This window comes from Saccopteryx leptura, chromosome 2 (assembly GCF_036850995.1).
Source record: "Saccopteryx leptura isolate mSacLep1 chromosome 2, mSacLep1_pri_phased_curated, whole genome shotgun sequence".
NCBI lineage: Eukaryota > Metazoa > Chordata > Mammalia > Chiroptera > Emballonuridae > Saccopteryx > Saccopteryx leptura.
The window spans coordinates 272,098,688-272,122,136 of record NC_089504.1 but is presented as its reverse complement, the minus strand read 5'-3'; the positions used below and the strand labels follow the sequence as shown (position 1 = coordinate 272,122,136).

Sequence of the window (23,449 nt, the reverse complement as noted above, 5' to 3'; positions counted from 1 at the left end):
CCTTCTCCAGCCATCAGAGTTCTACCCTTCTTCCAAACAGGCTTGTTTTAATTTCCCAGGAAGTCTTCTATAATTCACCTAACCTCTGTCCAGGACCTAATTCGGAGTCCTGGACAAAGGGAAGCTTTTGTCAGTGCTATGTCTTTTCATCAACATACTGGTACTTCAGTCCTGTTTGCTCTAAGATGAGCATCTCCTGTGTGAGAGGGCTCCTGCCAAGTGTCAGTATGTCACCAGCACTCGCTGGTAGCGCAGCTGCCCAAGGTTACAGAGCCAAGGAAAGAAGGAAGCTCTTGGCCCCGAGCCCCAGAGCTGTGACCCAGGAGATAGCGTGTTTGCTCCATTCTCCCCTCCACACTCCCACACGCCAATGGCAATAAGCAATATGATTTCCTTAAGAGAGGGAATAGGTTTGTGAATAATCATTCCATCTTTAATTCATAAAACGTACCAGGCCAATAATCCACAAAGTGCCCAAATGATCCTCGTTTGGCTTTTGTTTCGGTATACCCATTCCAAGCTTTAGTTAACCCAGTTTCCAGACCTTCTGTCCTCTAACCAGTTTAACTAATATGCAAACATATTCTCAAACAGCCTCCAAAACAGATTATTACCAGCAGAGTGGGAAATGACGCAAATGTAGGCCATCTACATAAGTGGAACAAGTTGAACCAAAAGGGATCATTTGTGTGGTTTAAATCATGGAGACGGGTTATATTCACGGGGCTGAATTCAGAATGGCTGTCTTTAGCAATTTGGGGTGGTCTAATCCTTGAACTTCAAGAGTCCCCACCCCAACACGCACACCCACACCCCAACCGCACACACACACAGACGGCAAAGCCACCACATCTCATGCCCCTCTTCTTTGGTGGTCTCCAATGGGACACAATCCCATTGGCATACTTAGAAAGGCCATCAGAGAGAATTTGGCCCCATGTATTTTTTATGAGAAATGAGTCAATAATTTCTTCTTCCTCCCCACATTCTCCCAGACAGAGGACCGAGAGCAGAAGGGACTGCCTTCTTAGATTAGTGATTCCACAACAGAGTGTGGTAAGAAGACAGCGTGTGGTGGCTGTGAGCCACTCAGCCAGTAACCACAATTCTCCAGGGAGGGAATTTTCCCCAGCCTTATCCAGGCTCCACAGGTGGGGTGCCCTTCCTGACCCTCCAGCCCTTAAGCCCCACCAGCTTTTCATGCCCACTAATGTAATGGTGGCTTTTAATAGAAAGGCCAGTGCCTGGGAAACCGTGCCCGGTCTGTCTCTCAGCCAGCATCTTAAACTGCCCATCTCATCGCTGCTACAGTTGCTCCGGGGAAAGCGCACTGCCCACTTTCCCATACCCCGTTCCCAGCACAATTATCCAAGGCGGGGGGCTCACACATCAGGAGCGTTTTGACTCAGCTGTATCCTTCAGTGTTTTGTCTCTATTTTATCAAATTTGTTGCTATTAAGAATAGAGTCAGAAGGGAACTCATTATTACTGGGACCATTTGCTGTGCCATTGGTCGAATTCCCCGAGATGCTTTCCTTATTTGGGACTTAAGAGGGTTGAAACTAGATGACCCCTATGGTGCCGCTGGGCTCTCCAGAATGTCTACTTATCATAAACTGCTAAATTCCCCAGACCACCCCCAGACCTCCTTCCCACCCCACCACTGGTTCCTGCCCTGTTTCTTTTTTCTTTCCTTTCCTTTTTTTTTTTTTTTTTTAACAATTTTTAGAAGTTCTCAACAGTAAGATGAATTTCTGTGGATGTTACCTGTCCCAGCTTTTAGGTTCTTTAAGACACTAACAAGCCTGCACGGAGGCCTTTTCCACATTACTGTGTGGTCTCCTGCCAGAGGTAGCCAGGTAGTCGTCAGGAACAGAAATCACATTTGAAAGCCATTAGACTTCTAGGTGGAGCAAGCATCTAAGAGAGAAGTAATCACACTAGAGAGGCATATGTGGTTTCACTTTTCCTTTTTCTAATTGTTTAAATTGAATTTTATACCAATGTTTAAAATTAATTAGGCGTTAGCTTGAGGCAGTTAAAGGTTGTTTGGAGAATAAAACAGTCAAGATAAAAAGTACAAGAACTCCCCGTTCCCAGGATTACTGTATTTTCAGTGAAGAACCTTATTTGGCAAAAGCAGTGAGCTGCAGGCCTTCTGGGCCATGACTGGGGATCTAGCCTCTGCTCTGGGGTTGTGTCCCTCTGCCTTCCACCTCGGAAGCCTGCTGGTGGGCAGCTCCTGGGCCACCCTCGGAATGTGGCACGGAGCACCTCCTCTCGAGGTCAGTGTGCTGGGCCTCTCATTTTCACAATCAGTCTGGAGGTGCGACTACTGCAGATGAGATTTTAGAACTCACCAGACTTTGCAGCTGGTGGGAACTGAACTCAAATAATCTACTGCCCAAATGCCATGCATTGAGGCAGGTAAGGTAGTATCATCCCCAATACGCAGGCAGGAAAACTGTAACCCAGAAAGGTTAATGACATGCACAAGGTTCCAGCTGTCCTAACAGGTGACACCAAGAGGACTAGAAGCCAGTTTTTGTTTCCTCACACTTACCTCTCCCAATACCAACAGTGTTATGAGAAGGCGTTGTTTCAGATGTGAGCCAAAGCTTTAAAAGGAATTACTAAATATGAAATCAAGTTTTTGCAGAAGCAAATCACAGCTACCACCCCTTAATATTTATTTCTTTTGCCCTTTATTATTTAAATTATTATTTATGATCATGAGATGACAGTAAGAGCTTTGATGTTAAACCCTTTGCCAACGAGAAAGCTACAGATAAAGGATGTTTTTACTACCTACGATCTATTTCACGAATCTGGAAACCAGGAACCATGTCAGGGGTGTTCACAATCAATAGCAAGAAAATTCCAGCCCAACATCCCCAGGGCCTGAGGAGATGCTCACTGCTCTGTCGGTCTACCAGGTAATCTCGGCACATTTCCATATGTGTTTATAGCTCTGCCAGTGTTTAATAAGAACCCATGGAAGCCAAAGAACTGTGTTATTTATCTACAAAACTTCAATGTCATTGCTATAAATAGCAAAAGGTTTAATTTAAAAGGTTTTTTAAAGTTAAATTTCATTTCCCATATGTGTATGTAAGAAGCTCTTTAGGTTGAAGCAATTCACTTGAATTATCTAAGCCAAAGTGATCATATTTTACCCACTAACATAAAGTTTTCTAAAAATGTCTTCACACAGAAAAATATTCCCAATGTGTACAAAAATTCACATTTAGGAATTTCAACATTCTCATTAGGGGTGATTTTATTCTTGTAAATGATCAGTTTTGACTCATTTAATTCCCTACAAAATCCACATAGCCACCGGAGAATTATTCCTTGGGATTTTAAAGCACGTGAAAACACACCACGCAGATAAAATCAGGGGTTGTTCTGCATCTAGAGCATCTGAATATCAGCTCCTCTTGCCTGGAAAGAGAAGCGGGAGGTAGCAGGTTCTCACAGAGGCAGGAGCCCCATCCTCGCCCACTGCTGGCACTGAGCCAAAGGCAGAAAGGCAGTATACACCCCCAGCAAGACAGAATCGCTGGTCAAGCCTTGTTTTCCTGGCAGGGAGCTGACTGTTCCTTCCGAGACTGAGTCCCACTCTCCATTTAACTTAGGGGATATCTTGCCTGACTCAGCCTCCAGATGGCATCCTGAATCACCCACCCAGGTAACAGCCCGGCCAGACTGACATCTCTGGGACCCTCTGTAATCTCAGGCAGTGAGGATCCATTGCAGCCTGAGGCTGAAGATTTGCCAAATGGATTGCCTTATCTTAATCCATTGACCTGGGGAGCACTATGCTAACTGACATAAGCCAAAGACAAGTACCATATGATGTCACTTACATGTGGAATCTAATGAACAAAGTAAACTAACAAACAAAATAGAAACAGACTCATAGACACTGAGAACAGACTGACAGCTGTCAGAGGGGAGGGAGGTGGTAGGGCTGGGTGAGAAAGATGAAGGGATTAAGAAAGAACACTTACAGACAGACAACAGTGAGGAGATTACCAGAGGGGAAAAGGGAGGGGGAGGAAGAAGAGGGTAAAGGAGATAGAAACGGTGATGGAAGGAGACTTGACTTGGGTGGTGAATACACAATATAATATACAGGCGATGCATTATAGAACTTCTACACTTGAAACCTATATAATTTAATTAACCAGTGTCAGTCCAATGAATTCAATAAAAAAGAAAAAGAAAAAAAATCCATCTGAGTGTCAACCAAGGAGCAGGAAAAAGAAAAGACAATTCTAATAGGACACAAACTGGATGGGAATCTGACATTTTCCTTTTCAATGACTTCACATCCTTGCTTTTTCAAAGGAGAAAATCACTTTAACCAGCCCAGCAGCCCCTTCCTGCTACAACATGTCCCAGGCACCCATTCACTGACTGTTTAAGCATGGTCTGACTCTAACCCATTTACAGGGCCACTTATCTTTTCATCCTTTTCATTGCCTGCAAGACTAACAGTCCAGAGCAGTGTAATCCTGTAACAACACCGCTTCTCTTAGCTACAGCCTGACTACCTCAGCAAATTTAGGGAAGGAAAAGTATAGAAAACTGAATACCACTGGTCACCTCCAAAACTCAGGTTAGCAAAGAAACAACTCACTCTTTCCCAACATTCACCTCCCCCCCCCCAAAGTAATAAGTAAATAAGCAAGCAAACTTGAGGAGAAATAGCATCCTTGTTACTAGGAGTCAATTAAAATGAGACAGCCAAAGGTCAGCAACAGATGACAGAAAAGTCTCTGTAATTAGAATAACCAATAGGTAGACATTCAGTATACAGAGTGAAAGGTTCAGCAATGCAGTGGCAATGCATGCCTGTTCCTGCAGCCCTACCAGCCCTGAGCCAGTGGCATGCACTCCATGTGGAGTAGGAGGGAAGCCATGTGGAGTAGTAGGTGGTCTCTTCCACATCATTCACTGACATGCAGAACCTCTGAGCCTCCAATGACAAGAACAGTGGGTGGGGATATTGACCAAGCATGCTCCATTCCAGCCATCAGTCATGCTCGTTCCCACCCATTAATTACTCTTCTGTTGACCACCCACATTTAATTCAGCTTTAAAGACATGACAATAAGATCTGAGATTTGAGGGATGTACCTGACTCTCTCTCCCGTCCAGGGGTGGTGGAATCTGATCAGCAAAACCGATCTTCCCTGGGTCACCCATAAAGGCACTAACCTCATCCACGTTCTCAAAAGCGTTGATGACATCATATGGCAAACAGGACAGAAGGTCAATCACAAACCACGTCTTCAGGTAGTTCATGCGGATGAGCTTGGGGTCAGAAATCACCTCCCCAGCTGGTCCAACAAAAGTGGTATGAAAATTCAGCACAATGTCCACCAAAAAGATGACGTCCACGATGCTATCCACAACCAGCCAGGCCACATTGTTCTGCCTGGTTTTAAAGGAGACATTGTAAGGGACCAAGATGGCTGTGTAGAAGGTTAAGATCAAGATGATCCAGTCCCATGTGGTCTTAAAAACACAGTAATGTAAGATGATGTGAGGGGGAGTCTTTGGTGCCTCTTGCTTGTATTGGGGAAGGATGTCTGAGCCCAGCTGCAGGACCTGTATAAAAAACATGGCCAAGAGAGAACTCAGTTAGGATTTAATAGCAAGCATCTGTCACTGACAAATCATCATGGTGCTCTAGATGGATCATTAGGCACAAGACAGGTATTAGAAGAGTATGCGAGAAGAGAAGTGAACATTATACTATAATAATCACAATGAAACAATGGCAAACTATTATTTGGCTTAGTATGTGCCAAGCATTGTAATAAATACCTCACATACATTTATTATCACACTTGGTTCTAAACACAACCTCATTTTCTTAATCAATTTTTATTCGATGTGACAAGTAAGAAATGGAAGCTCAGAAGAATTAACTTTACACAACACATATTTATTGTTCTGTGCCAGAAACTGTTCTAGACACTGGACATGCTGTAATAAAGGAAGCAACGTGATTCCTGCCCTTGTAGAGCTCGGTCTAGTAGACAAATCAAGATAATTTGAAATTGTGATAAGAGCTAAATAAGAAGTGGCACAGGACACGCATTGCTTTGATAGAATGTGACTTGAGGATTAGGAGAGAGAAAGCGTTTGAACTAAAATCTGAATGACCAAAGGAACCAACCATTCAAACTTCTGTGGAATAATTATCCTAAGCAGAGAGCCTAAGTGGTATTATGAACCCAGGGTAGGCCAAGCGGGGTATCTGCAGGAAAGGAAAGAAGCCTGGTGTGTCTGAAGCACACTAAGTGCGGAGGAAAAGGTTGCTAGATGAGTTCAGGGGGGAAGCAGAAACCAAAGCATGCAAGACCTCGTCTCGTGGGTCACGGGGCGGCACTGGATTTTATTCTCAGTACATCTGAGTCTAACAGGAGGGTTTTAAGCAAGAGAATAATTTGATGCATGTTTATAAAAATATCTCCCTGGCTGCTGCATAGATACTGAATTGAGGCAGGGGATTAGAGGGAAGAACAGAATCGGGAAGCTTATTATAACACCCTGAGAAAAAAATGTGATAATGGCAAAAAGTAGTCCCATTTTAGACATATTTTTAAAGTAAAACCAGCTGAACTTACCGATGGCGAGAAAATCAAACAGAGCCATGAAAGGTACCCACCACTTCATTCCAAAATCCCCACGTGGTAGTTGGCCCAGAGGAGGCACTACAGGACTGTTTTTAAGTGAATGAATGAAATTCCAAGGTCATGCGGCCAGGAAAGATGGAACCAGGATCTAGGTCCAGCTGGGTTAAAAACGCGTGCTGTTCCACCTCAAGGTTACATTTCCTTAACCCTTTGAGCAGTGAGGTTTTTTTTCATGCTCCCTGACCGCCAGGAGTGAGTTGTTCTGGGTTTTTTTTAAAGTAAATCTAGTTCCAGTTACAGTTCTATTAACTTAAAATCATGTGTGTTTGATAACCAATTTATAGAAACAAGAAGAACATACATTTGTCTTTTTTAAATGTTGCCTTACACATTTTTAAAACAAAAATTTTAAAGGAGGCAGATCAGGAGGCACAAGGGTGTACACGAACGTTTGTACTACTCAAAGGGCTCAATAACACGTTCTTACTGAAGCAGATTCAGTGAAGGAAGAAGAAAGGCAAAAAGCTGTTCTCAGGGGGTAGGCCAAGCTAGGAGGGACCCCCAACCCCAGCCCAGCTGCTCTCCTCTGTCACTTACAGTCTTACAAATCTCTAAGTGAAACTTCCTCTTGTGTCATGGGAGCTTATTTTTACCACTTGAGGTTAAAGACCCATTAGCGAATACAAAATAATCTGAATATCCCTGCTGCACTATGGTTGGTCCCAGGCCGTAAAAAAAGAAAAGTCATAGAAACCCAGAGTGCCCGGTGTGCGTCTCTGGGTATGGGAGCTGTTGCCACCCGTCCCACCAACGCACAGAGCTCTTCTAGACCTGGGATTTTCATTTCTCTCCCCATGAAAAGAATTTACACAAGAGCGACTAATGAAGCTTGGGCCTTGAGACCTCAGGCAGGAAAAGGGATTGACCTATAAGAGTAAATCAAATAAAATTAAGTGAAAAGGACTTCTGCCTCTGGGAAGACAGGGTAGACGTAATTCTCCTTAATCCTCCATCTAAGTACAACTAAAACTCCTGGACATTATATATAAAGTAAACGTAAGAAGACTCTGAAAGGTATAAAAAAAACAGCAAACTGACTAGGAAGGACACAGTGGTGAGTTCAGTGGGTTTTCTTTTTGACTCATACTTGGAGGTGAAGCAGCCAGCAACCTGGAAACACCAATGGGTGCAGACAAAATAAAAATCCTGACAAGAGCCTACTCTCTCTAGCAAAAAGACTAGGAAAGGGGCAGTCTTAAAAGACAAAAAAATTTTAGACAATAACCACTTTGCTCTAGCCAAATAGCACAGAAATAGTTGTGGTCCCACTCATACCCAGGCCAGCAAAGGAAACCTAGACTTCTCCCCTTCTCGAGGCTTTAATGAAGCACCCAACCTCAGTCTTCTCCCTACCAGGGGTAGTGACAGAGAAGGCCCAGTAGGGAGCCTGGACACCCCCCCCCAGTGGTAATGAGGCTTCCTTTCCCTCCCCACAGGGGTGGGTCAGAGGAGGTCCAATGGGGAGTTGTGATTTTCACCACCGCCCAGACTAAGAAGGCCATCACCACCCCAACCCAGGGAGGCATCAATGTAAGCTTAGCAGGGATCTGGAACACTCACTCTCACCCAGCAGTAACAAGAAAGGGCCTCCCTCTAGTGTCAACAGAGAATGAACTGGAAACCTGGACTTCTGCCCAACCCAGCTCCCTTTGATACAGATACGGCAGAGAAAGGGGTAAGCGTCCCTTCATTTCTGCTAGGTTGGGATATAATTATAAACCCTGGAGATATCAAAAAATAAAAAGGGAATGCTACAAACAACACCATACACAAAAATTTGACTACTTAGATGAAATTTTTCTTAAAAGGCTACCATAATTTCATGGCCTTATAAACTATTAAGAAAATTGAATTAATGATTTTAAAACACCCAAAAAAGAAATTTTCAGGAGCAGGTGATTTTAACGAATAAATGTGCCAAAATTTAAAGAGGAATTAACAGCAATTTTACACAATTGCTTCCGGAAATTGAACACAGATGGAATACATCTCAATTCATTTTGTGAAGCTGGTATTACCCTGATAAAGCCAGATAACACCAGTGCAAAAAAAAACAACAACAACCAAACTACTATCTGATATCTCTCATAAATATAGTAGCAAATGTTTAACAAATAGTAGCAAATAAAATTCAGCAATGTATAAAAAGGTGACTAAGTAATGTGTATTGCAGGGGTACAAAGATGATTCAAAATTCAAATTTCAGTCATTGCTATCTGCCATATTAACAGACTAAGAAAGGACAATCATATGTCCATATCAATTGATACATAAAAAGCATTTGACAAAATTCTACGATTCATGATAAAAAAGACTCTCAGAAAAATAAGAATGGAGGGGAACTTCTTAAACTTGAGAAAGAACATCTACAGAAAACCTACAACTAACATCATATTTAATGGTGAAAGACTGTAGGCTTTTCCCCTAAGACTAAGAACAAGGCAAAATATTGGCTTTCACTACTTCTATTCAACATAGTATTGCCACTGTGATAAGGCAAAAAAAGAAAAAGGAAATATAAAGCATTCAGATGAGGAAGGAAGAAATAAAAGTATCCCTGTTTTCACATGACATAACAGTGTAGATAGGATAGCCCAAGGAATCTACACACAAAGTTCTAGAATTAATCGAGTTCATCAAGGTCACACAACACAAGGTAAACATACAAAAATCGTTGTGTTTCAACATACTAAAAATTATATATACAAAATTACAGAATATCATTTATAATTAAAAAAACACTTAGATGCAAATATAACAAGACATGAACACGACTTATATGCTAAAAACAATACCACACTGACAAAAGAAATCAAAGAAGATAAAAATAAATGCAGAGACATGCTGTGCCTATTCTCTCCAAATGGGGATACAGGTTTGGCAAAATTTCTATCAAAATGCCAGTAATTGTTTATGTAGATACACAAGATTATTCTAAAACTTATATGGAAAGGCAAAGGAATTGGAAAATCTAAAAACAATTTTGAATAAGAAAAATAAAGTGGGAGGAATCAGTCTAGCCAATTTTAAGACTTGATAAATTGCCACAGTAATTAAGACTGCGTGGTATTGGAAGAATAGACTCATAAATTAATTGACAAGAATAGAGAACCCAGAAATAGATTCACACAAATATGCTCAACTTATTTTTGATAGTGGTAATTCAGTGTCAGTTCTGTGGAGGAAAGAATACTCATCAGTATAAAAAAATTAAAAAGACTTTAATATAAGTCTCATACCTTATATAAAAATTATCTCAAAATGGATGGTGAACTTAAATATAACATGTAAGGCTATAAAACTTTTAGAAAAAAAACATAAGAAAACAGAAAAAATCCCCAGGATCTAAGGTTAGGCAAAGTGTTTTTAGACTTGCCACCAAAAGCACAATCTATAAAAGAACAAACTGATTACCTGGACCTCATCAAAATTTAAAACTGGCTCTGCAAAAAACTAGGAAGATCAAAAAGCAAGCTATGACTTGGAGAAATATTTGCAAACCAACATACCCAACAAAAAAAAAAGTATCTATCTAAAACATATAATTTACAATATATGATCTCAAAACTCAACAATAAAAACAAAAATCCAGTGAGAAAATGAGGAAGAGTCATGAACGAATATTTCACCCCAGAAGATACACAGATGACAAATAACACAGGAAAAGACGTTCAACATCGTTAGTCATTAGGAAAATGCAAATGAACACTACAATGAGCTATCATTACACACCTATCAGAATGACAAAAATAAAAACTCATGCCAACACACACGCTGGTGAGAATGCAGATAGACTAGCTCACTCACACACTGCTCTTAGAAATATAAAATGGTACAGCCACTGAAGAAAAGAGTTTAGCTGTTTATTAACCAAAATATACAACTACCCAGCAATTACACTTCTGGGCCTTTATCCCAGAAAAATGAAAACTTACTGCTCACACAAAAACCTGTATGTGAATGTGTATAGCAGCTTTATCCATAATAGCTCCAAACTGGAAACAAGCTAGAGGCTCTTCAACAGAAGAATGACTAGACAAAATGTGGTACATCTATTCCATGGAAAGTTCCTCACCAATTAAAAAGGTACAAACTACAGATACATGATACAACCTGGATGAGTCTCCAGAGACTGAACTTTATATAATATTTTATAAATTTATATAAACTTCCATTTATATAACATCCTTGAAATGACAAGATTACAAAAATTAAAAACACATGAGTGTCCCCCAAGGGCTTAATCGGGGGAGGGGGGGTTGAAAGCAGGAAGGAAGTGGGTGTAGCTATAAAAAGGCCACACGAGCTATGTTCAGAGGGATGGAAATGTTCTATCTCGTGATTGTTCTAATGTAAGTTTCTGAGTTGTAATATTAGGCTCTAGTTTCACAGGACATCACGATTAGGGAAACTAAATAAAGAGCATGTGGGTCTCTGTACAATTTCTTACAGCTGCGTGTGAATCTACACTTACTAAAAATAAGAAGTTTATTTTTAAAAAATCAACTGAATGTAGGTGAATTACGAGAATTACAAGGAAAGAGTACTAGGCCTTCAGCTAAGGAAAAGGCATGGGGAAGGGAGGTGAGTTATTTAGGGCAGTGGTCCCCAACCTTTTTTGGGCCACAGACTGGTTTAATGTCAGAAAATATTTTCACAGACCAGCCTTTAGGGTGGGACGGATAAATGCACAAAATAAAATTATGCAACCGGCGTAAAAACTATGGTATTTTTAAATATAATTGTCAAATTTACGAGACAAGCATCAAGATTGAGTCTTAGGACAACACCAAGCCTAGACTCTACCAACTCTACAAACAAAACACCCAAACACAGATAATGAGAAGAAAAAGAAGTGAAATCCAAATGAAACCACAAGAGAAACCTTCAGGAGAAGAACTGAGTGATATGGAAATAATCAAACTTCCAGATGCGGAGTTCAAAATAATAATTGTAAGGATGCTTAGGGATCTTAGAACAACAATGGATGGTCATTACAAACACCTAAATAAAGAAATAACAAGTATAAAAACGGATATTGAAATATTAAAAAAGAATCAGTCAGAGATGACAAATACAATATCAGAAATGAAGACCACAATGGAAGAAATTAAAAACAGGATGGATAGAGTTAAGGATCAAATCAGTGAGTTGGAGGACAACTTGAATGAAGGCAAGAAAGCAGAGAAGAAAAAAGAAAAGTGACTCAAGAAGTCTGAGGAAACTCTTAGAGAGCTCTGTGACAACATGAAGAGAAATAACATCCGCATCATAGGGATTCCTGAAGAAGAAGAGAAAGAACAAGGGATAGAGACTTTGCTCAATCATATCATAGCTGAAAACTTCCCTAAATTAATGCAAGAGAAACTCTCACAAGTTCAGAAAGCACAGAGAACTCCGTTAAAGAGAAGCCCAAAGAAACTTACACCAAGACACATCATAATTAAAATACCAAAGCTAAGTGATAAAGAGGAAATATTAAAAGCTGCAAGAGAAAAAAAGCTATCACCTACAAAGGAGCCCTCATAAGGATGACATCTGACTTCTCAACAGAAACACTTGAAGCTAGAAGGGAATGGCATGAAATATTCAAAGTAATGCAGAACAAGAACCTACAACCAAGACTGCTTTATCCAGCAAGGCTATCATTTAAAATTGAAGGAGAAATAAAAACTTCCCAAAAAAAACCCCAAAAACTCAAGGAATTCATTACAACCAAACCAATGCTGCAGGAAATGTTAAGGGGTCTGTTGTAAACAGATCAAAGTGGGAAAAGAATATAGCAAAAGAGGAATACAGCTATAAAGAATAAAATGGCAATAAACAACTACATATCAATAATAACTTTAAATGTAAATGGATTAAATGATCCAATCAAAAGACATAGGGTAGCTGCATGGATAAGAAAACAGGATCAGTACATATGCTGTCTACAAGAGACACACCTTAAAACAAAAGATGCACATAGATTGAAGGTAAAAGGATGGAAAAAAGTGTTTCATGCAAATGGAAATGAAAAAAAAGCTGGGGTAGCAATACCTATATCAGACAAAATGGACTTTAAAACAAAGGATATAGTAAGAGATAAAGAAGGCCACTACATAATGATAAAGGGAGTAATCCAACAGGAAGATATAACTATTATAAATATTTATGCACCTAATATAGGAGCACCTAAATATATAAAGCAGACTTTGATGGATATAAAGGACGAGATCAACAGCAATACTATAATAGTAGGGGATTTCAATACCCCACTAACATCACTAGATAGATCCTCAAGAAAGAAAATTAACAAAGAAACAACAGATTTAAAGGACACACGAGATCAATTCGATTTAATAGATATCTTCAGAACCTTTCACCCTAAAGCAGCAGAATATTCATTCTTTTCAAGTGCTCATGGTACATTCTCTAGGATAGACCACATGTTAGGGTACAAAAGTGGTCTCAACAAATTTAAGAAGATTGAAATCATATCAAGCACTTTCTCTGATCACAATGGCATGAAACTAGAAAAAAAAACACAACAAAAAAGCTCAAAAATTCTCAAAAACATGGAAACTAAATAGCAGGTTGTTAAATAATGAATGGATTAAGAATGAGATCAAAGAAAAAATTTTAAAAATTCCTAGAAACGAATGACAATGAACATACAACAACTCAAAATTTATGGGACACAGCAAAAGCAGTACTGAGGGGGAAGTCCATAGCACTACAGGCACACTTTAAGAAACTAGAAAAAGGCCCTGGCCGGTTGGCTCAGTGGTAGAGCATCGGCCTGGCGTGCAGGGGACCCGGGTTTGATTCCCGGCCAGGGCACATAGGAGAAGCGCCCATTTGCTTCTCCACCCCCCCTCCTTCCTCTCTGTCTCTCTCTTCCCTTGCCCTCCCGCAGCCAAGGCTCCATTGGAGCAAAGATGGCCCGGGCGCTGGGAATGGCTCCCTGGCCTCTGCCTCAGGCGCTAGAGTGGCTCTGGTCGCGGCAGAGCGACGCCCTGGAGGGGCAGAGCATCGCCCCCTGGTGGGCAGAGCATCGCCCCTGGTGGGCGTGCCGGGTGAATCCCTGTCGGGCGCATGCGGGAGTCTGTCTGACTGTCTCTCCCTGTTTCCAGCTTCAGAAAAATACAAAAAAAAAAAAAAAAAAAAAAGAAACTAGAAAAAGCTCAAATAAACAACTTGACCCTGCATCTAAAAGAACTAGAAAAAGAACAGCAAGTAAAGCCTAGAGCTAGTAGAAGGAAAGAAATAATAAACATCAGAGCAGAAATAAATGACAGAGAGGCTAAAGAAACAATAGAGGGGATCAATGAAACTAGGAGCTGGTTCTTTGAAAAGGTAAACAAGATCAATGAACCTTTAACTAGACTCACCAAGAAAAAAAGAGAGAGGACTCAAATAAATAAAATTAAAAATGAGAGAGTGGAGAAATAACAACTGACACAACAGAAATACAAAATATTGTAAGAAAATACTATGAAGAACTGTATGCCAAAAAACTAGACAACCTGGATGAAATGTACAAATTCCTTGAAACATACAATCTTCCAAAAATTAATCTGGAAGAATCAGAAAACCTAACCAGACCGATTACACCAAATGAGATTGAAACAGTTATCAAAAAACTCCCAACAAAGAAAAGTCCGGGACCTGATGGCTTCACAAGTGAATTCTATGAAATATTCAAAGAAGAACTAACTCCTATCCTTCTCAAGCTATTTCAAAAAATTCAAGAGGAAGGAAGACTTCTAAGCTCCTTTAATGAGGCAAGCATAATTCTGATTCCAAAACCAGGCAAAGACAACACAAAGAAATAAAATTATAGGCCAATATCCCTGATGAATTTAGATGCTAAAATCCTCAACAAAATATTAGCAAACTGGGTCCAACAATATATGGAAAAATCATACACCATGATCAAGTGGGATTTATTCTGGGGAGGCAAGGCTGGTACAATATTCGCAAATCAATCAATGTGATTCATCATATAAACAAACAAAAAAAACCCCACATAATATCATTAGATGCAGAAAAAGCATTTGATAAAATCCAGCACCCGTTCGTGATCAAAACTCTTAGCAAAGTGGGAATACAGGGAACATACCTCAACATGATAAAAGCCATCTATGACAAACCCACAGCCAACATCATACTCAATGAGCAAAAATTAAAAGCAATCCCCTTAAGATCAGGAAGAAGGCAGGGGTGCCCCCTTTCACCACTCTTATTCCACATAGTTCTGGAAGTCCTAGGTACAGCAATCAGACAAGAAGAAGAAATAAAAGGCATTCAAGTTGAAAAAGAAGAAGTAAAACTATCATTATTTGCAGATGATATGATATTGTATAAAGAAAACCCTAAAGTCTCAGTCAAAAAACTACTGGACCTGATAAATGAATTCAGCAAAGTAGCAAGATATAAAACTAATACTCAGAAATCAGAGGCATTTTTATATGCCAACAATGAACAGTCAGAAAGAGAAATTAAGGAAACAATCCCATTCACTATTACAACCAAAAAAAGAAAGTACCTAGGAGTAAATTTAACCAAGGAGACTAAAGACTTGTACTTGAAAAATTACAAAACATTGATAAAAGAAATCAAGGAAGATACAAACAAGTGGAAGCATATACCATGCTCATGGTTAGGAAGAATAAACATCATTAAAATGTCTATATTACCCAAAGCAATCTATAAATTCAATGCAATACCAATTAAAATACCAATGACATACTTCAAAGTTATAGATCACATATTCCAAAAAATTTATATGGAACCAAAAAAGAACACGAATAGCCTCAGCAATCTTAAAAAAGAAGAATAAAGTGGGAGTATCACACTTCCTGAAATCAAGTTTTACTATAAGGCCATTGTACTCAAAACAGCTTGGTACTGGTATAGAAACAGGCATATAGATCAATGGAACAGGACTGAGAACCCAGAAATAAAGCCAAAGCTCTATGGACAACTGATATTTGAGAAAGGAGGTAAGGAAATACAATAAAGACAGCCCTTCAACAAATGGTGTTGGGAAAATTGGACAGCTACCTGCAAAAAAATGAAACTAGACCATCAGCTTACACCATTCACAAAAATAAACTCAAAATGGATAAAAGACTTAAATGTAAGCCATGAAACCATAAGCATCTTAGAAGAAAACATAGGCAGTAAGCTCTCCGACATCTCTCGGAGCAATATATTTGCTGATTTATCTCCACGGGGAACTGAAATAAAAGACAGGATAAAAAAATGGGACTATATCAAACTAAAAAGCTTCTGCACAGCTAAAGACAATAAGAACAGAATAAAAAGACAAACTACACAATGGGAGAACATATTTGACAATACGTCTGATAAGGGGTTAATAACCAAAATTTATAAAGAACTTGTAAATCTCAACACCAGGAAGACAAACAATCCAATCAAAAATGGGAAAAAAATGAATAGACACTTCTCCAAAGAGGACATACAGATGGCCAACAGGCATATGAAAAAGTGCTCACCATCACTAATCATTAGAGAAATGCAAATTAAAACCACAAGGAGATATCACCTCACACCAGTCAGAATGGCGCTCATCAACAAAACAACACAGAATAAGTGCTGACAAGGATGTGGAGAAAAGGGAACCTCTTGCACTGCTGGTGGGAATGCAGACTGGTGCAGCCACTGTGGAAAACAGTATGGAGATTCCTCAAAAAATTGAAAATCGAACTGCCTTTTGACCCAGCTTTACCACTTTAGGAATATATCCCAAGAACACCATAGAACTGCTCCAAAAGGAGAAATGCACCCCCATGTTTGTGGCAGCATTGTTCACAATAGCGAAGATCTGGAAACAGCCCAAGTCTTCGTCAGAGGACGAGTGGATTAAAAAGCTTTGGTACATATATACTATGGAATACTACTCAGCCATAAGAAATGATGACATCGGATCATTTACAATAACATGGATGGACCTTGATAACATTATATGGAGTGAAAGAAGTAAATCAGAAAAGCCTAAGAACTATATGAATCCATACATAGATGGGACATAAAAATGAGACTCAGAGACATGGTCAAGAATGTGATGGTAAGGGGGGAGGGGCGAGGAAGGAGAGGGAGGGAGTGGGGGGAGGGTAGGGGCACAAAGAAAACCAGATAGAAGGTGACGGAAGACAATTTGACTTTGGGTGAGGGGTATGCAGCATAATCAAATGTCAAAATAATCTGGAAATGTTTTTTCTCAACATATGTACCCTGATTTATCAATGTCACTGCATTAAATTTAATCTTTTTAAAAAAAGAGTGAGTCTTAGACGGATGTAACAGAGGGAATCCGGTCATTTTTTTAAAAATAAAACATCATTCAGACTTAAATATAAATAAAAAAACAGAAATAACGTAAGTTATTTATTCTTTCTCTGTGGACTGGTACCAAATGGCCCACGGACCGGTACCAGTCTGCGGCCTGGGGGTTGGAAACCACTGATTTAGGGGGTTATTGTCTGTTTGCAAAACACAGCTTCAATGAGCGATAAGGCTATTCAGCAAGAACTCAAAAGAATTTATAAGCAGGCAGCCACCCGATGACTGCACATCAGAGTCACCTGGAGCTCCACTGTTCTTGGTAACAAGCCCTCAAGAGGAAATGCCCTTTCAGAGAAAAGTGTCTGTTCCTGTGACAGTTTGCTATAATCCACAATTATTTATAGGTGAACTTCTCATTCTGGGGCTTTCCAGTACACTGAGGCCCTGCTCGAGTGAGGCCTGAGTCAATAGTGTCTCTATACCTCTCCCAAATGCCAGGCTGACCACAGAATCTCCTCCTGTTGCTATTCCGACAGGTGTTGAATGGGGGTTGAAGGAGGTGCTAAGCTACACAGGGAGGGTTTTGAGGTACTGGCATTCAGTTTCTCTCTTCCTGAGTCTGAGATGCAATACAGTCTTTACACTGAAACCAGAGGGCAGGGGTCGGGAAACTTTTTGGCTGAGAGAGCCATGAATGCCACATATTTTAAAATGTAATTCTGTGAGAGCCATACAATGATCCGTGTACGTTACGCATTATCCAATAAAAATTTGGTGTTGTCCCGGAGGAAAGCTGTGATTGGCACCAGCCACTCGCAACCATGAACATGAGCGGTAGGAAATGAATGGATTGTAACACATGAGAATGTTTTATATTTTTAACATTTTTTTTATTAAAGATTTGTCTGTGAGCCAGATGCAGCCATCAAAAGATCTACATCTGGCTCGCGAGCCATTGGTTCCCAACTTCGATGGCATCTGTATTCAGGGAGCAGACTTGGATGTTAGGATATTTGATCAGGATAAATGTAACATAATCTCTTTCCAAATCTTTATATTAAAGGCTGTGAATGATTCCCATAAGACGAAGCTCTTATAGTCTGAATTGAGATCCTGTATATTCACTCTCGTATTAACTCTGTAGCAACTATCTATGGAAAACAGGAGAGGGAGATTCCATGGAGTGGGTTCCTCATGACAGAAACACAACATTGTAAAAAAAATTCCCTGTCCAAGAGTATTTTTTTAGAGTACAGTGGCAAATGCCAATTATTCATGTTGATGAGAAAGACTGGCCCACCTTCCTCCTCAGAAGGCTGAGTGGGGATGGATTCAAACCAGGACAATGGGTCATGTCATCACTCTGATGAGCCCCATGACTGCCATCCTTAGGAGGGAAAGCCTTCTCAAGGTCATTCAGAATATCATCATCTGGACACTGGTTAGTGGCATCCAAAGAGAAAGTCTCCAGTACAGAGTCAAAAGAGATGGCAAACCTATCTTGCATCCAGCCATAAGGGGTTGGTCCTATGTTTAATGCTCAGTGATGCTCTAGAAGCTTTGCTGAGAAACAGCATCACATTAAATGCAGACCAGAATAACCTCGTGGAGGGGTCCTGGTGACCACCAGCCAGTCACCTCGTGTCTATCACTTATCATTATGAGCATATGCTTCCAACTCCTTCAATTTGACAGTGGAAGCTTCCAAAGGCAGACAGCTGCCAGCCCTTCCAGAACATACCTCCTAAGAGTGGGCCTGCATCAAGTCCTATACGCCCATTGGCCTGGGAGTCTCCCAAATAAAGATGCCACTACCTTCACCCAGTGTAATGTGGCTGGTTCGCCTCTCTTTTTCCCTCCCCCTACAACACCCAGTCCCAGGTTCTGTCCACAGGAAATGTTCTGTACAGGCCATTATTCATGAAGCCAAAGAATATTTATCTTAGGACTGATTTTGGAAGGAAAATAGAATTAGGGCTTCTCCCTGTATGAAGAATAGAAAAATCAGACAGACTACCATATTTCTCTAGCCCTTTTACTTCCACAGTCCCCAACTGTATTTTTGCCTCCTTATAACCAGCCTGGGAGAGGGTTCTACAGGTGGGGCAATGAAGGGGCAGAGAGGCGGAGTGACTCCCCATGCGTCACACGGGGGCGAGTGGCAGAGAGCTGGGAGGACAAGCTCCACGCCGGCTCCACGCCTCCAAGTCTTCACTCATCTATCTGCACAACCTGAATTAGCTTCCCTGGCATACGACCTACATCATGACGTCTCACACAACCTCATGAGATGAAAAGACTAGTGCTTTTCTTATTTACAAATTGGGGGAAAGCACAGAAGAGAAATGGTTTTGCTCGCAGTCGTGCTGCCGATGACAAAATAACACCTTAAGCCCAAGCCCACTTTCCTAATTCAGTGTTGTTCTTCTGTATACTGACTCTTGATAAACTACTACTTTTGCGTGGAGCCTCTGAATGACAGCAACGTGCTGTTCTGTTATCTTATGAAACCGCTTCTGGCTGAAGGCAGCATGTCCCTTGTGGACCTTCTACAGGGCTTCCCAATTAAAGTCCCAAACCAGCCACATTGGCCAGAGCCTGTTTCCCTGAAGAGTAACCATCAGTCCTCAAGCCACACCTAGAAAGATTAAGTAAGAAGTGGGACCAAACCACTCTTCCCCTGAACCCTTCTGTGTCAAATGACAGTCACCATGTAAAGTGCTTTTTGCTGAAGTGGATCAGAGACCAGGATATTTCACTCTAAGTTCTTAAGTACTGTTCGCTGCTATACCTCACTCTTAGCTCATGTTTTTTCCTTATGAATCACTCGTGGGGGGGGGGGGGCAGAACCAAATAGAAGTTACTGTCTTCCAACAATCACAAATCTACAAACCAACCTCCAACCTCAATCACCTGCCTCCTTCCTGTTTCAATAGAGGAAGGCCCACCTCCCACCAAAAGCCAAATCCTCCCATTAGTTCTGAACCTCACCTTTCCCCCTCCTCTAGTGCTTTACACCCTCACCCTATGATTTCCTCTCGTTTCATTCCATCAGTCTCCCCTTGGACATAGAATCATTCCATCATTATCTTTAGACATCAGTCAACTTCCTTTTCTTGCTAAGCTCTTTTTACTGTTCCCCTTTATAGCCAGACTTTTAGAAAGAGTAGACTAAACACATCTTCAATTTCTCCCCTCCAATCATGTTCCCCACAGTCCAAGCTGACTGTCACCTCCACTCTAAAATGAAATGGCTTCTGTCAAGATCACCAACAACCTCAATATGGGTAAGCCCAATGGATGCTCCATCCTGAGCTAACTCGCCCTCTCAGACTTTTAGACATCTTCCTTCTTGGAACACACTCCTTGCTTGGCTGTCTTAATGCCAATCCCTCCTGAATACAAAAGTATGCAGATCAGGCCTGACCTGGGGTGGTGCAGTAGATAAAACACCAGACTGGGATGCTGAGGTTGCTGGTTCGAACCCTGGGCTTGCCTGGTGAAGGCACATATGGGAGTTGATGCTTCCTGCTCCTCCCCCTTCCTTCTCTCTCTCTCTTTCTCTCTCCTCTCTAAAATAAATAAATAAAATCTTAAAAAAAAAAAAAAGGTATGCAGCTCAGATCTCCCTCCAAGGAAACCTCTAGTATTGACCCATCAGGGAGGGTCAATTGCTTTTGCTACCAAATACATATAACTCAGGACCCTGTCACTATTCTCCCAGTTACTTCCACAACTCTATCCAGTGCACCGTCCCCTCTCCCTCCTCAAATTCATATACCCTATATAACTTAATCATTCACTTCCCTTATCAAAACCCCCAGTTCATTACATTGAACTTCAAATAAGATCCACTTTTCTGCTGTGACCTCCAAGGCCTTGTCTATCTTTCCCACCTCACCTAAGCCCTTCACCCTCTCACCAAACTCTGCACCCCACTGGCTTTCTGCACAAATACCGAAGCTCTTTACCCAACTGGGGACAGCTCAAAGTGTCCCTGCCCCTGCATGACTGGGTTCCAGTCGACCTTTAGGTCTTGGAGTAAGTGTCCTCTCTTCATAGAGGCTTTTCCTGACCAGTCTATCCGAAAAAGCCTCTCTACCACCTCCCTTCCTTTGTTGCATTCTATCACGTCACCAGGTTTGTTCCTTTTATAGCATTTACCAGGAATTATAACAATACATGTATCTGTCTTGTCACTTGCTTACAGATGTCTCTCCCACTAGACTGTAAGCTGCATGAAGGCAGGGTTTCGTCTGTCTTCTCGCCACCATATACTCAGTCCTTAGCACAGCGCCTGGCTCATAGCAAGTGCTTAACAAAAGCCACTTGAATAACTGAATGATTGGCTGAACAATTAAAGCCAAAGAGGAGGCTATAAAAGAAGACTCAAATATAATTCTTAATTAAAAAATCATATAATGTTCTAAGAACACGATCGTAGCCATGAGACCCAAGAGAGAATATGCTATATCTTAAAGCAATCTTTCAATTATGTGTACTGTCATGAAGAAATAAAAGTAAAAACCAGAGTCCACAAATCCCACTTGACATCAGGAAGTTTCCAGCAGATGCCCTTCCCAGATGTTACAGTATTGGGTTATCATTCATTGAGTGCTCACCGCACACCCTAACCTGAGCCACTAAGCCGTTCACGTGCACTTAACCCTCAAAACTCTAAGAGGTACATCCTACTATCATCCCTATTTTACAGTGAAGAAACTGAGGCTTGGGGAAGTCATGTAACTTGCCCATGGCCACAAAGGTTTTAAGTAGTACAGCCAGTGTTGAAATCCTTGTCAAATTTAACACCAAGGTCCACACTTTTGACCCCCTATGCTCCCGTGCCAGGTTCTCGGCTGAGCACTTTACAATTTCAAAATACAATTTCATCCTCACAAAAACCATGTGAAGTAGATATTGGTTATATTTTATAGATAAGAAAAATGATTCTGGGGAAGCTAAGTTGCTCAAAACCACAAATCTAATTAAGTGGTGAAGCTGACATTCTAACCCAAGTCTGATCCAAAAGCCGACAGTCTAAACAGAACCCATGGACATATCATGCAAGCCACAAATGTGAGTCACATATGTGAATTCAATTTTCTAGCCTGACCTGTGGTGGCGCAGTGGATAAAGCGTCAACCTGGAAATGCTGAGGTCACCGGTTCGAAACCCTGGGCTTGCCTGGTCAAGGCACATATGGGAGTTGATGCTTCCAGCTCCTCCCCCTTCTCTCTCTCTGTCTCTCCTCTCTAAAATGAATAAAAATAAAAAAAAAAAAGCCCTGGCCAGTTGGCTCAGCGGTAGAGCGTAGGCATAGCGTGCAGAGGACCCGGGTTCGATTCCCGGCCAGGGCACACAGGAGAAGCGCCCATTTGCTTCTCCACCCCTCCGCCGCGCTTTCCTCTCTGTCTCTCTCTTCCCCTCCCACAGCCAAGGCTCCATTGGAGCAAAGATGGCCCGGGCGCTGGGGATGGCTCTGTGGCCTCTGCCTCAGGCGCTAGAGTGGCTCTGGTCGCAACATGGCGACGCCCAGGATGGGCAGAGCATCGCCCCCTGGTGGGCAGAGCATCGCCCCATGGTGGGCGTGCTGGGTGGATCCCGGTCGGGCGCATGCGGGAGTCTGTCTGACTGTCTCTCCCTGTTTCCAGCTTCAGAAAAATGAAAAAAAAAAAAATCAATTTTCTAGTAGCCACATGAAGAAAAAGTAAGAGGATACAGGTGAAATTAATTTTAATACCTTAACCCAATCATTTAAACCAATATATCCAAAATATGATCACCTCAACATGTAATCGATAAATAAAATTATTAGTGAGAAATTCCACATCCCTTTTTGCATGCTAAGTTTGAAAGCCGATGTGCATAACTTACTATGATGTGTGTAACTTACTACGCCTCCCACTTCAGATGAGTCAATCACAACTGCTCAGTAGTCAGGTGTAGCCAGTGGTCACTGTGCAGAACAGCACAGTCTAAATCAGCGGTTCTCAACCTGTGGGTCGCGATTCCGACGGGGGTCGAACGACCAAAACACAGGGGTCGCCTAAAGCCATCGGAAAATACATATTTATTATACAATACATTTTTAAATAAAATATGTATTTCCGATGGCTTTAGGTGACCCCTGTGTTTTGGTCATTCGACCCTGCCGGGGTCGCGACCCACAGGTTGAGAACCGCTAGTCTAAATGATGATGCTACACTGCACCATAAAACTATCCTGTACAGACAAGCAAATGCAGAAATTTCTTCCAAAAGTAGATTTGGAATGGTTAAACAAACTATCTACACACCAGACAACAAAGTATGAATTAAAAAACACGAACCACAGACATGAGTGTACACGTGAACATGGGCAAGGCGGGGATGGGGAGAAGGGAGGACAGGTCAGACCACAAAGGGATGATGGGAAGCCACGGAGGGAGGGTTCCAAACCCA

The 23,449-nt window shown here is 41.3% G+C and overlaps 1 protein-coding gene across 2 annotated transcripts in view; it reads right to left on the bottom strand.

The window, feature by feature from the left end:
* The window catches only part of KCNH1 (potassium voltage-gated channel subfamily H member 1), a 334,319-nt gene that overhangs the window by 238,236 nt on the left and 72,634 nt on the right, over window positions 1-23,449 (bottom strand). The window contains exon 6 of one of the 2 annotated variants that reach the window (XM_066366052.1): window positions 5,146-5,619. In XM_066366052.1, the coding sequence (XP_066222149.1) occupies window positions 5,146-5,619 (474 nt within the window). The remainder of the gene's footprint in view (window positions 1-5,145; window positions 5,620-23,449) is intronic. The other variant, XM_066366053.1, reaches the window with a different exon arrangement.